The sequence below is a fragment of the Vulpes lagopus genome, chromosome 2 (assembly GCF_018345385.1).
Source record: "Vulpes lagopus strain Blue_001 chromosome 2, ASM1834538v1, whole genome shotgun sequence".
In the NCBI taxonomy this organism is placed as follows: Eukaryota; Metazoa; Chordata; class Mammalia; order Carnivora; family Canidae; genus Vulpes; species Vulpes lagopus.
Genome location: NC_054825.1, coordinates 2489974 through 2503700, shown reverse-complemented (window position 1 = coordinate 2503700; position 13727 = coordinate 2489974). Strand labels below are relative to the sequence as shown.

Genomic DNA, 13727 nt, shown 5'->3' with positions numbered 1-13727 from the left:
CTTATGCTACCTGCCCCAGTGGCTTAGATCCAGGTCAGGAGCCCTCCCTGTACCTGCAGTCCTCCCTTCGGTGGTGGTGTGGTTGGAGCCAGTCTTGAAAATCCTTTTCAGATCAGATGTATGATTATTCAAATAAGTTAGAATTGCACTTAGAAAATAGTCATTTTTCTGCTTACCTTTTATTTCATTAGACTTAATTTGTGGTGTATTTCTAGCAGTTTGTATGTTAACTATCTGCCATTTAGAAGACTATAAACAACAAGGTAGAATAAAAAAAAAAGCTTTACAATATGTCAGAACAATCTGAAAAACAGAGTATTATAGACTTTTAGATAAAAGACATAATTAGGGAATTCAAAAGAGATTTTTAGATATATATTATTTAAGTTATAGTTTCATTCCAAACAAGTACTTGCTTTATAGTTTTTTTTTTTTTTTTAAAGATTTTATCTATTAAAGAGATTGTGTGTGTGTGGGGGGCGGTGGGCAGGGCTAATATCAAGCAGACTCCCCTACTAAGCACATAGCCCAACGTAGGACCTGATCCCAGGAGCTTCAGATCATGACCAGAGCCGAAATCATAAGTTGGACACTAAACTGACTGAGCCACACAGGCTGCCCCCATTCTTCATAATTTTTATGACTACATTTTTAACAGGCTTTTCTGTTTTCCTGATACCTTGTTTTCTGTAACAACATGTCTTTCTGTCAAATACAGTAAATATGTGACATTTGGTAAATAGATCATTTTAGAATGTAAGTATTCTTTAAAAAAATATCTACTTAAGGATCAAGTAGGAGATATTTTTGTTGTGATTATACCCTGCCACTTCCTTCAGAGCACCCCCGGCTCTGTTTTCCCCCTTCTCTGTGCCCTGCTACACACTCTTTTCATCTCTAAACTGTTCTCTTATATAGGAACATACTTGACTTTCACCCTTGTCCTTTCTGAGCCTGCTTATTGGAAAAAAGGTTTTGTTCTTGTGTTGGCACATTAGAGACGAGATGTAGGCAAATAAAAGAATAAAAGAAAGCAGCGACCATCGGTGCTCATGAACACGGCTGGCCGGTGTTTCCATATTTTGTGCAGAATTCCTTTGGAAGGCCCTTCCGTTAGGAGCACCCAGTACCCCTGCTGGGCTACCATTGTGGAGTAGGACTATGGTGATTTTTGGTTAGCTGGCCCCACCTTGTTTTCAGTTAATCAAAAACCATGAATGAATGACATTTAAATTTTCCCTTAAGGAAATCTTGAAAGCCATATCAGGATCTGCTGTGGAGCTGGCTGGGTCTCAGCCTGACTCTCCGTGCCTCACACCCCGTCCGTCTTCATTGCTATTACTTTTGGGTTCTACCAGCAGAAATGTGTCGTGTATTATGAGCCTGACACGTTGATATGGTGTTAATCGTCAAAGAATTAGATTATTCTTATTCTATGTTCCTCAGGAGGACAGGAAAGAGAGGGCTCTCATGTTTTAGGCAGATTTTCAAGAAGGACCGAAATGTACATCTTTTTAAACAGAATGTTAAATCCTTGAACATGCAGGTTAATTAAGTTATTTGGGAATTCTTGTATCCACTTCAGTTAACAAAGCTTTTAGCAAAGCAAAGGGTATTTGAACCATGGGACAGACCTTTCTTCTGCAGTAAAAGTCATCTGAATGGGGTTTTCTTTTTTAGATCAGACACAAGCATTGTAGGTTCAAAAGTGGGCTTCAGGGTTTTATCGTGACTAGATAGTAATGAAATGGCCCAGTTAGGTGTACTATTCACGCCTCCTGTCATGAATACAGACAACTGCAGACTGAAGTACTGGTTCTCTGGCAGCTAAACATGGTTTTTCCACTTGTAAATATTTTTATTGCATGCATGCATTTTTCTTTAAAAAAGTGTATAAATACTGTGTTATTGGAAGGAAGCCTTTTCACTCTTTTATCCTTAAGCATAACATTTCCAGTCTGCCACTTTAACCCTTAAAAACGAAACATTACCCATCAATCTTTCTAGTCTGCATGTAATTGCCTAAAGCTAAGAGAAAGCTTTTCCTCAGCCAGTTACAGTAGAAATGAGTTAATATATTGGCAACAGAATAACCATCAGCAATCAGCCGTTAGCTGTTTACTAATGAACTCCCAGATGAATGAAAAAAATTTCAGAATCAGTGTTTTACTTCAGGCTGTACATGAACTTAACACTTGAGTTGTAGGAAAAGCAACTTATATGCTGTACAAATAAATACCAGTGCTTCATCTCAATAAACTGTGGATCTGAAAAATGTCTGCAGCTCAGTAATACATCCAGGTTTTAATAGTAAAAGTGCTTTTGCATGACATCAAAGTGAAGACTATTCTTGCAATTAATCTTATACTAAATTTTATGATTTGATTTTATTTTAAAATACCTGCTGATGCTGTGAAATCCTACAGGAATTTTGCACCTAAAGAATACGTAATTTTCCAGTGAATTATTGACTACCTTTAAAAAGAAGGATGGAACGTGAACGAGTGGATTGGTACAAAGTATTGAAAAACAATTGGGAAGAATTAGCTTATGGAAAGAAAAATATCCTCTTTTCAGACAAGACTAATAGACTTATAAAAGACTGATACACTTATTCTTCAGTACTAATGTGATAATAAGAAAACGATGTCAAAAAAGTACAGGACAAAAATGTGTCACAAAAGTATAATAAAATCATGGAACATAAGAGTGTCACTAGAGTACAGTAAAAAAAAAAATCACATTACATACTTTGGGGAATGTAAATAGTTTTTAAGAAGAGACTGTCAAGTTATGGTACCAGATGAGGTCTGTTGACAGTGCCTATATAACAACAGACAAGACAGCTTTGAAATTCAATGTACCAGTTTCAACTGCAAGAACACACACCTCCTTGACTTTTAACGTATTCTATTAAAGATGGTAAAAGACTGGGAAGTACTGAAACAGGCACACAGGACTTAGTAGTACAAGGGCAACAGAAACCAAACAGTCGGGTTTCCAGTGTGTGCAAGGAGTGGTTATTGACAACTGGTGTGGTGATGCTTAGAGAGTCACAGCATAACTGGGGAGGGGCTCTCTGGGGCATCCAGGTCAGTCCCCTGATGGATGGGGAAGTGCAGGGAGGGGATGTGGCAGTTCAGGGCTCAGCTCTTGGTCTCCCTGGTGGGTGGAGTAGGTGCCAGGGTTTTTGGGCCAGCATTATTGCTCCTACGATAAAAAGTATGCCTGAATATTAAGAAGTACATTGATAAATATACATAGACTTTTAAAAACTCACAAGTGGGTTAAACACTAAGCCATACTTGAACACATGGTATAGTTCAAGGTCACATAAGGGGTTCTTGGAATTTTTTCTCTTTACATACTGTGTCGGCGTGCAAATTAACGGGTGAAACAAAGGCAAACCCTGTGGTCAGCAGCTAGTGTGCGCTGTGTAGGAATTTGAAATCATGGGTATGAGAGAGAGAAGCTAAATTCTTGATTTTCTTTTTCTTACGCAGGTTTCAGCAAGCAGATGGTGGAAATCCTTAACAAACATAATATTCAGTTTAGCAGTTTTGATATCTTCTCAGATGAAGAAGTTCGCCAGGGCCTCAAAACCTATTCCAACTGGCCCACCTATCCCCAGCTCTACGTTTCTGGAGAGCTTATAGGAGGACTTGATATAATTAAGGTTAGAACTGAGAAGTCTGTATCTGGTAAAGCATTTTCATTTACAGCACACTTTTCTAAGTGCAGTAATGAATCTAGAGTGTAAATTCCTTAAGAATATTTGTATTTATGAATATGAACCTGGAATAGATCTAATTATTTCTGATGAGGTTGTTGATATTCTGTATTACTGTATGATTCCGGAGATTTCTGTTGTGAATGTTTTCTTAAACTTACACATGTGTTTATTTCAGGAGCTGGAAGCATCTGACGAACTAGATACAATTTGCCCTAAAGCTCCCAAATTAGAGGAAAGGTAAGTGTATTCAAAGTTTCAAATAGTCTGCCATTTATTACTTTAAGTATATCTCTTAATTCTTGGTTTTTGCATTGCTTTTTCCATATAGAAGTCGGGGATTTGTTTTTGTATGTCAAGGTCATAAATAGGTTGTTTGCAGTCAGACTAGCCATGAAAACTTGGGAAGGTCTCATTTGCACTGGAGAAATTTTTACACCAAATTAAAGATTAGGTGGAGGATATTCTTCGTTATTTATAGAAATGTCATTGTGTCAGTGGAACAACTCAAGTTTACTTCTTTCTCTGTGTTTCGGAGCCGGGATCCAGTGGTCCTGGTCCTCAGGTTTCAGAAGCAGTCGCTGTTCGTGGCATCATCAGAGTACGGAGTGTGAGGGGTGCCTAGTGTGAGGAGTGCAGGCTATGTGTGTGTTACATGTGTAAACACTTCAGGGTTTCACGCTGTCTTTTTAACCATGATAACTTAGAATTCAAGGAGATTTTGGAGCTGTGAAATTGGTCTTTGTTTTATGAAGGATCTCAATCAGCTTTTAAAGATTTTGTCTTATGGAAATTTTGGACTTTGGCCTGTAGGGAGGCTTAAAGGGATTTTTATTGTAATAAATTTGAATTAATGTAGAGGTTTAAAGAATTTATTTTGAAATACATCAGCATATCAGCCATTCATAGTTGGGGCTTGAGTCTGTGAGGTGAAATTTCCTCTTGTAATTTTATCACCATTCAGCATTTTGAGAATCACTTGAAGTGTTTAATAATAAATAGCTCATTTATTTATCCTTGATTAGTAAATAGTATCCCATATATGTCATACTGACTTGTAAGTTCCACATTTTCTCAAAAGATTTATATCCTTTCCTGCCTTTTTGATAGGACAGTGATGCTTCTAGTCTCTTTGTTGACTCTAGGTCCCCAGTTGTGTTTTTTTAGGGTTGGGGGAGGGGTAGAGGGGAGAGGATCTCAAGCCCACTCCACGCCCAGTGCAGAGCCTGATGCGGGGCTTGATTTTGTGACCCTGAGATCATGACCTGAGTGAGACCAAGAGTTGGATGCTCACCGACTGAGCCACCCAGGTGTGCCCCCAGTTGCATTCTTTGCTGTATAACCTGAGTGGCTTGTGGAGGTTGTACAGCCTCAGGAGTTCGCTGGGCTTTGTGTGTGCTTACATCTGCTTTCAATCCAGTTTTCTGTCTTGACTGCACTTGCTGTTGTTTGTGTCTCTGTCTTCATCAGATCTCTCTCTTTTCCTAATGTGCTGTGTCTATTGCCTTGTGGCCTCAGACACCAAAGATAACTGGCTAGAGTTACAGAGAGATCTTGTAGAGGGATATATCATTGTGTTTTGTGTAATCATTTAAAGTGCTGCCAGAGTGCATAGAGCCAGCTGGAGTTCCTGGGTCTGGCCTCTGGGTGGGACAGAGGGACTTGTTTTGGTTTTCTGGGTCCAGATTGTTGGGTTACTTTAGGTGACTGATGACAATTAGCACCATATTCTTTTCTTTTTCTGAGAATCAACCCAGCGTACTCTCTCCAAAGTGGATGTGACATAGCTGTGAGCGTGAGTTGTGGGTTTCATTTGTGATAACTTTGTTCTCTGAGGAGGTGTTGAGCAGTGAGAGTGACCCACAGCACCAGTGGGAGGAAGGTGGGGTGACTGACCACTATGGGGCTCAGAGGGTCTTGGGTAGCCCGTGTCCCGATGGGGACTGTCCTGAGATGGGTGACTGAACTTCAGGCTATATGCAGACGCTCCTAACAGCAAGTTAGAGCACGGGGTTTGAAGGCTTGTAGAAAATGGGAAGCACAGAGTTAGGATGGGAGCAATTGATTTGAATAGCTGGTGTTGGTTGGTGTTCCAGCACTTGACAGTTCCCCTCCCCGCATGACCTCATGGATATCAGGGAGTGTGGAGCTGTGTGCGACCTCATGGTAAAGAAGGCAGCACACAGGATCTGGTTTTGGAAGTTGTGGGTGGGCTCTGTATACAGGCCCCTTCTTGAACAATTCCTTATTGAGTTGGTTATTATTATTTTTTTAGTGCTGTGAGTTGATGGGCTTGAATTGCAACTCGAAGGAACATTCGTTGCCTTAAAAGCCATATTGTGTTTTATGGTGGCTCAGGGAGAGAATGAAATAAAGGAAAATGTCAATGCATTTGCTTGTTTAATGCCACTCAGAGCTGTGAACTATCATCCTGCTATCCCTCAAATATGCATGTTACTCCTGAAGCGGAGCAAAAGTGGTGTTTAATAATTGAGCTGAGCCATTTTATATCAATTTTCTCTCTTTAGGCTCAAAGTACTGACAAATAAAGCTTCTGTGATGCTCTTTATGAAAGGAAACAAACAGGTAAAGAACTCAAAAATGGTTTTATTTGTAATTTCTTTTGATGTTAACATCTTCAACAAGGGGACACTTAAATCTTTCTTCCTAGCTGTGGCTAATGAAGCTGTGGTGGCATCAGGAAGTTATCCAGGCCTTAATTGGTGCTTATGGAGATCAAACAAAGTAATCTACATTTTGCTTGACTTTATCATCAACATCTCAGTGGGGTGCATTTCTTTCTGCTGCCAAACTTGGTCAACACTGTTCACTCTGTCCTGGTTCTGTTAGTTGCTATCCTGTCACCATCCGACTGAGGCCGCGGGCTCATGTAATGGGCAGTTTGGTCCCAATACTTCCTGAGTAGGGGGAGCCCCAGAGCTCTCAGGGTGCACAGCCTTAGATCATCCTTTAAGAAGTCAGCGATGGAGAAGTAAACCCCATGGCATCGTGTGTGTTCAGCATGAGTTTGAGGAATGAGTGAAACAGTTTGGCAGTTCTTATTTATAATGAGATGGTTCCTGTAGCTTTTTGGATGATGGTACATATTGGTTGTGCATCATTTTGAGTAGCAGGTTTGATAAATCACTCCTACCAACAGTTTGAGCAAAACTGATGATCGTTTGTATTTGGACTGGAACGGAGATCTCCAGACACCAGGTTCTGTTACCTGCCTTTATTCTCATCCAGCTGTGGAGGTGGGCAAGGTGGGACAGCATGGCCTGTTTTGGAAGAGCAGAGGCTACAGCCCTGAGAGGCGAGGCTGAGGGGGCAGAGAGACTCGCGTTTACATTCCCTGTTGCCCTGGCGCTGTGCAGGCATTTGGGCCCCCTGCGTAACCTCCCCAGGCTTCACTGGCCCATGTATGAATGGATGGGGTGCTTCACAGAGTCACCTTGAGAATGAGGTTGAGAATAACTAACTAGTGTGAGAGTTAATATAAGTGATATGCTGAAACTAACTAGTTAACATAACTGGTCAGTGTAACTGTTATGGTGAAGGTAATGACTAGGAAACTAGTAGGTAATAAAGGTATCTGCATGCTGGGATCACTAGGTTAGGACCTAAATTGCTTGACTAGTTCACCAGTTTTATTAAAATAGAGGAAATGAATACTTCCCAGTTGTGATATAGTTTCTGTTTATATTTTGTTGGTGATTATTTAAAACAGATTTTTATTTTTAAAACACACATTTTTCTAGGAGCCCAGCCAGTTTATATATGTCTTGGGAGCAGAATCATTTGTGCTGTTAAGTTTGTGTGGTACCTAGTCTTTTCCACTGGATTGCTGGGATTTGGGGCCTGATAGAAACGTCTAACAGTGTCATCGCCTCAGAAAAATTAAAAAAAAGTCTGGTACTCTGTAATGTAAAGATAAATTTTTTAAAATGGGAGTGACCGCCTAGTTGGCAACAGGAAGATGATGATCCTAATCACTGCAAAAAGGTTAAGTGAGGTGAGGTCGTCTGTAGGAGTGAAATGGAAATCAAGGCCCGAACTCTGTAAAGCATCAGGGTTCCACTCAGCGGAACCTCTGACCAGAGACTAAGGTACCAGGACTCATGCCCTCTCTGGTGGTTAGAGCCTAAAGTGTGCTGTCCCCGTGACAAACATTCCATGGGACCATGCCAGTAGGCGGAGTGGAAAATATAATACTCATTACTATATCTTCACTCTTCACTCATTACTGTATTTTTTCCCCTAAATTTAGGAAGCAAAATGTGGATTCAGCAAACAAATTCTGGAAATACTCAATAGTACCGGGTACGTAAATCTTGTTTTCAAATAGTGTAAGAAATTTGACTTTTCAGTATTGTCATTGATGCCTCTCAGTTGTTACCACTGTATCCATGTTTTTATTTACTTTTGCTACAGGTTTTTTGTGAATGCTTTAACTTTGATGGTAATAGGATTTTCTGGCCAGTGTCAACGGATTGGTAACATAAAGAAGCTTCTTAAAAGGGGATCATTGAAATAACTATTTGTCTACTTTCCCAGAGGAAAGTCCTTAACACACACAAAGATATTTTAGGGAAAGTATATCACAGGTTTTTAATTTTCCTTAAACATTTTTTTTGATTCTAAATAGTTTATGAGATGGATAGAGCACATGTGAAGGGCGTTATGTGCATCTGAGAAGTGGGGTGAATTAAATTGCTGTGTTCATGGTTTTAATCTTGTCAGTGATGATGCTGCCAGCTAAGAAAATTGTGTTGATTTTTCTGAGTAAAAACAAAAACTTTTTTTTCCCTCAGAACTCCATATTGTATAGAATTTATCAAATGTTTTGGCTTTTTTCCCCTTATTATCTCATGATAGCTTTTTTTTTTTAATATTGTAAGTATTTTAGCCATAGTTTGAAATAGATTAACTAAACCTATGAAGTTATGGGAAAGGTAATGTTTTGAAATATTTAGATATTCATAGGCAGGGTTGAAAGTACTCAGTTGAGTAGTACATGTTAAATATCACTCTAGGGACATAAAAAGCAAAATGATTGATTTCTTCAAAAGAAGCTTGTGACATTTCACAGAGAGAGAGTCTAGAGAGTCTTTTGTCGTTTGGCCTCTAGGCTGCCCCTTCCTCACTGTGCCCGAGGACATATGGGAGATGGCTGGTTTCTGGCCGTCAGTTATTACAGCCCCCTTTCTCCGTCATCCCTCTGTGACAGCTCCCCGGCATGATACACGTAGTTCACCTGTCCCTAGTGACAGTGTGTCCCCTTGGCGTGTCCCTCCACAAGGTTGTGATGGTATGACGGCATCGGGCCATTTCATTTCAGCTCATGTGTTTGGTGGAAAGTCTCCGTAACTTTGCATCTACCCCGTATCTGTCTGATGCTGTTTGGATTTGCAAGTCCTGGTTATCCCAGAGCAGAGAGGCGGCTTTGGGGACAGATGGAGTGCTCCTGGCTGCAGGATTCCTTCACAGTCGGCTCTGCCACGAGCAGGGCCGTGGGAACCTCTGTGCCTCTTTAGCTTGAACAGAACGTCATCTTGCTAAGAGCTATCAGTCTGTGGAGAAGAAGCTCCTGGCTTTTTATTCCTGCCCCCTGCACTCTTACACTTACTTCTCCTTCCTGGCCCTGTGACTCGTGCCTGCAGGGGCTGTGTATGGATTGTACATTGAGGTTTGAAGGAACCTTTTTTACAAGGAACTCTTAGGAGATGCCTTGGCGATCATGATGACATTCACACATCTATGGGCGTGTGGGCCTGGGCCCCCTTTGGAGCCCCCTCGGAGGTAGTTCTGTAACTCATTATTTTCATCACACTGTTCAGTTTGGGATCTGCCTCCTTTACTTCAGGCTGAAGGGAGAGTTCCATTGGATCTTTTTGTTTTAATCTTCTTTTGCTCTTTCAGATATTCCTGTTTTGGTACTTGGTGCTGAATTATCCTGTCATTTTTTTTTTTTTTTTTTTGACTGTTTTCTGTAGCATGGACAGTTTTCTTTGGAAACTTGTCTACTAAGTGAAGATTTCCCTACGACAGTGGTTTTGGTTTTATAGAAACCAAAATTTATTTTTTATATGTGGCATTCTCTTTGGCCAGTTTTTAGGACCGCACATACACCCAGTGTCCCTGTGGGAGTCCTACATTCATACTCCTTCCTTGACCACCTGATAGTGGCATCCTTCCCAGCAGATATGGTTGGGTTTCTGTGCAGCAGTGAATGATTTTGCATTCATTATACAAGTGGTATTGATTATTCAGCATCAGGCCGTACCACTCTCCCTGTGTACGCATATCGACAACAGCATGTGTGTTCTGAAATAAGTTTGTTTTCATGTGAGAAAGCACACCTCCATAAGGTAGCATTTGTTGGCAGTGCAGTTGTCCTGGCTGGTGAGCCTCTGGGCCAGCCATGGGTGTCCATGGGCATCAGAGCTGTTCCCTTCTGCTCCCTGAGCAGCTTCCACTAGGTCAGAAGCAGCAGCCCCAGGGATGAGGGCTGGAAATGCCGTGTTAAGTAAGGATAGACTTGTGTAAACTTTGGGTACAAGTCTAACCTGGGGGTTGGCACACTGCAGCTGCTACCTACTTCTGTCAGTAAAGTTTTACTGGCACATGGCCTCACCCACTGTCTTCCTTGTCAGGCTGCTGCTGTGCTATGTAGCCCAGTAGAGCAGCTGCAGCAGACTGTGGCCTACAGAGTCTACATGTTTACTGTCTTGCCTGTTCAGAAGAAGTTTGCTAGTCCCTGTCTAACCCAGTGTTGTAGAGAAAAATCCAGATATATTTGTGTCTTGGGCTGAATTGTTCTGTGTGGTACCAGCAGATTGAGAAGTAAAGTCATGTCTATTTTCCACAGTAAATGTCAGTAGCAACCAGTTTATTTTTCTTGACAATTTTTAAAACACCAAGTAGGTTTTAAAATTTTTGTTTAATAAAACCATTTCCTATTAAAATGTTTTCTCCTTTTTATAGTGTCGAATATGAGACATTTGATATATTGGAGGATGAAGAAGTAAGTTCTGTGTTTTATGTTTCTTGTCCTTTGTCTTTAGTTTACTCATTAGGGTCCAATAGTAAGGTTTCAGAGTTCCTCTTGTTTCCATAGGTCCGGCAGGGATTAAAAACCTACTCCAATTGGCCCACGTACCCTCAGCTGTATGTGAAAGGGGAGCTTGTTGGAGGTCTGGATATTGTTAAGGTAAGGTTGGAGTTTATCGGGTACCTTAAAGATGGAAAATATTGGTATGTTCAAAAATTATAATTTTAGGGGAACCTGGGGCTCAGTTGGTGAAGTGTCTGCCTTTGGCTCAGGTCATGACCTCAGGGTCCTGGGATCGAGTTCTGTGTCGGGCTCCCTGCTCTGAGGGGATTCTGCTTCTCTCTCTCCCTCCGTACTCCTACCCCTGCTTATGTGCTTTCTCTCTCTGTCAGGTAAATAAAATCTTAAAAAAAAAAATTTATAATTTTGTATTGAACAGTGACTGTGGGGCTTCCTTGATTCTTTTCCTTCCTGGCCTCCTATCACTTCTGACCCTGTGCTACCATTTCTGTGTCTGTAGTACTGGTTAGAGAACTTTCTCTGAGGTCAGATGTCTGACGTTATAAGTGGAAAATAAGTAGTAGGTAACTGCTTCTAGTTCTGTTTTAAAAGAAGTTTTAACTCCTGTTTTTGTAATGAGAGAGGACTCCAGCCCAAGGGTGAGTGACATCGGCCCTGTGTGCCAGGACGCTTTGTCAGCACAGGCTGCGCAGCCTGTGGTTGTAACTCCTGCTGCCTGTGTTCCCCACTTGACATCACACTTTGTAACACAGTGAGTGAGGCATTTTTCCTAGTAAACTCACCTCATTCTTGGAGGAGAAAAAAAGGTTTAACATAGTAGCTCTCGAATAGCCCTGAAGCAACAGAAACACGTCTGCATTTGTTATGTTATATATACTTTTTATTTGTTTAAGACACAGACAATCTTCAAACCCCAGATACTCCCGAGCCTGTTGTTGTCTGAGTATTTTATCGCCTGTACCTTAGCCATTGCTAACTCTTGGGAAGATAACGATCAATAAATCTCATTTAATTCTAAAGCTGAGCTTCATGGGCCACTTCTTTAGGTCTGTAACAGGATGTTATAGGACTCTTGCCGTTCACCTGCTAAACACACATGTGGAAATTTGCGATACTGGTAACATCTTCCCCTGAGAGGATAGCTGGGGACAGTTCTTCGGTTTTGCCCCTTTGGGCTGTTTCTTACAGAACTGAGCTCTTCATCTTTCGTCCCCTGGAAACATCAGTGATGTTCTACTTGAATGAGTTCTGGCTGGCCTTTAGGAGCATTGAGGGTATTTTTTGTTGAATGGTTGAATAAAGGAGTCACCCAGTATTCAACGACTCGGCCAATCTAGTGTCGTGAGAAAAAGCGGCTGATGAATAGTACTCCGTGCCCAGTTCACTGGTGTAGAGTATTTGTGCAGAGTGAGGATGTTTGGATCAGGTGAGCTCTCATTAGCTGCAGTGCCGGTTAGGAGGGTCCCACGGCGTTCCCGCCGTGTGCCTTCGTGCTTAGGCTATCCGCCCAGCCCTGAGATGAGGGGACCCCGAGCTAGAGAAGTGGTGTCACAGCTGTGGCGTCCAGGTTCTGCCTGCGGGCGGCGGGCCTCTCCTGGCCGCCTGCGCTCCGGGTCATGGGCTCAGAAACACCTTGTCTGCTCCTTTAGTGCAGTAGGATGTCTGCTTGCTAATGGGTGATGGTAGGAGAGCTCTAGACCTCGCCGGGTGTTGTCTGGATTTGTGTGACAGAATCACACCTGTTAGGGTTTAACCAGAGAGGAGCCAAATGGATTTTAGTGGCTTTATTATAAAGATTGATATTCATGCTGCTTACTAATGACCTGAAAATTTGCATCAAATGAAATGTTTATCTCAAGCTAGAAAGTCTCATTTTCCATTTATTGTCACATTTTAAATTGGATAGCTGTGTTCCAAATTCTGAATCTGAAAGATAGCAGAAAATATTTCTGGATTTTTATATCTTTTTTTAAGTGGTTTTTGGCCTTTTCACATACACTTTGTACTAGTACTGTAGCCTTTCCAGCTTGGGTTGGCATCGTGATGTCTGTGTGCCACCCTTGGGCCTGTAGGTGTCCTGTGTATTGCACTTGAGTGGACTTGAACATCCCATTGCTGCTTTCTTCCACATTTGTGTTTGCACACCACTCACCATTGTCCCTCCTGTTTACTGCTGGTGTTTAAATAGAAGGCGTCATTGGGTTGCTCGGATTGCCTTGTGCGTTAATGCTGAAATACCTGTTGGTTTTTGAGTGCCTTCTACCTTCAATTTTGTAATCTGATGGCACACTCAGTTTTTATGGTGTGGTATTTGGTTTCCGTGTGTTGGTAGACTGGAGTTTCAATCCAACACACAGGCTCTCGGATTTGGATGCAATCTGAGATGGTTTGGACGCTTCCATTTTTTTGACTTTACCTATACGTGTTATTTTTGCTTTCTGTTTTTGTTGTTAGGAACTGAAAGACAATGGTGAGCTGCTGCCCGTGCTGAAAGGGGAGAACTAGGGACTGTTATGCTCGGTGCCCAACTGTTACAGGAAACACTTCGTCATGGTGGGGACGCTCACGACTCTGTTCTCAGAGACTGCTGCTCACCCAGTTAGAGTCGGTGTATTCCACAAGCTCGTGCTAAATTCATGTATGTTTTGTTTGTTTTTCACCGAACACAATGCAATAAACATCTTCAAATCCGATTAAAAATACTTGTGTAAAAAAGCTGCATTTTTTTACAGTGATGTTAAATATATAGTAATCTACTTTAAATTTCTTTTCATAATATGTGGGAATGAAGCAGCTGAGAAATAGACAGGCTTCAGAAGATGCAGAAGGAGGGTGATGGCTTCTGAAATGCATAATCGTAGTTAGAACAGCTCATAGACCAAACCAGTGGCTCCCCTCAATGGCCAAAGATCTCCTTACAGC

The 13727-nt window shown here is 41.5% G+C and overlaps 1 protein-coding gene across 1 annotated transcript in view; it reads left to right on the top strand.

The window, feature by feature from the left end:
* GLRX3 (glutaredoxin 3) overlaps positions 1–13505 on the top strand; it is a 30779-nt gene extending 17274 nt beyond the window's left edge. The window contains exons 5-11 of the mRNA XM_041745634.1: positions 3504–3676; positions 3909–3970; positions 6259–6316; positions 8001–8053; positions 10718–10757; positions 10851–10943; positions 13260–13505. Of these exons, the coding sequence (XP_041601568.1) occupies positions 3504–3676; positions 3909–3970; positions 6259–6316; positions 8001–8053; positions 10718–10757; positions 10851–10943; positions 13260–13310 (530 nt within the window). The 3' untranslated portion in view covers positions 13311–13505. The remainder of the gene's footprint in view (positions 1–3503; positions 3677–3908; positions 3971–6258; positions 6317–8000; positions 8054–10717; positions 10758–10850; positions 10944–13259) is intronic.
* Positions 13506–13727: the final 222 nt, after the last annotated feature.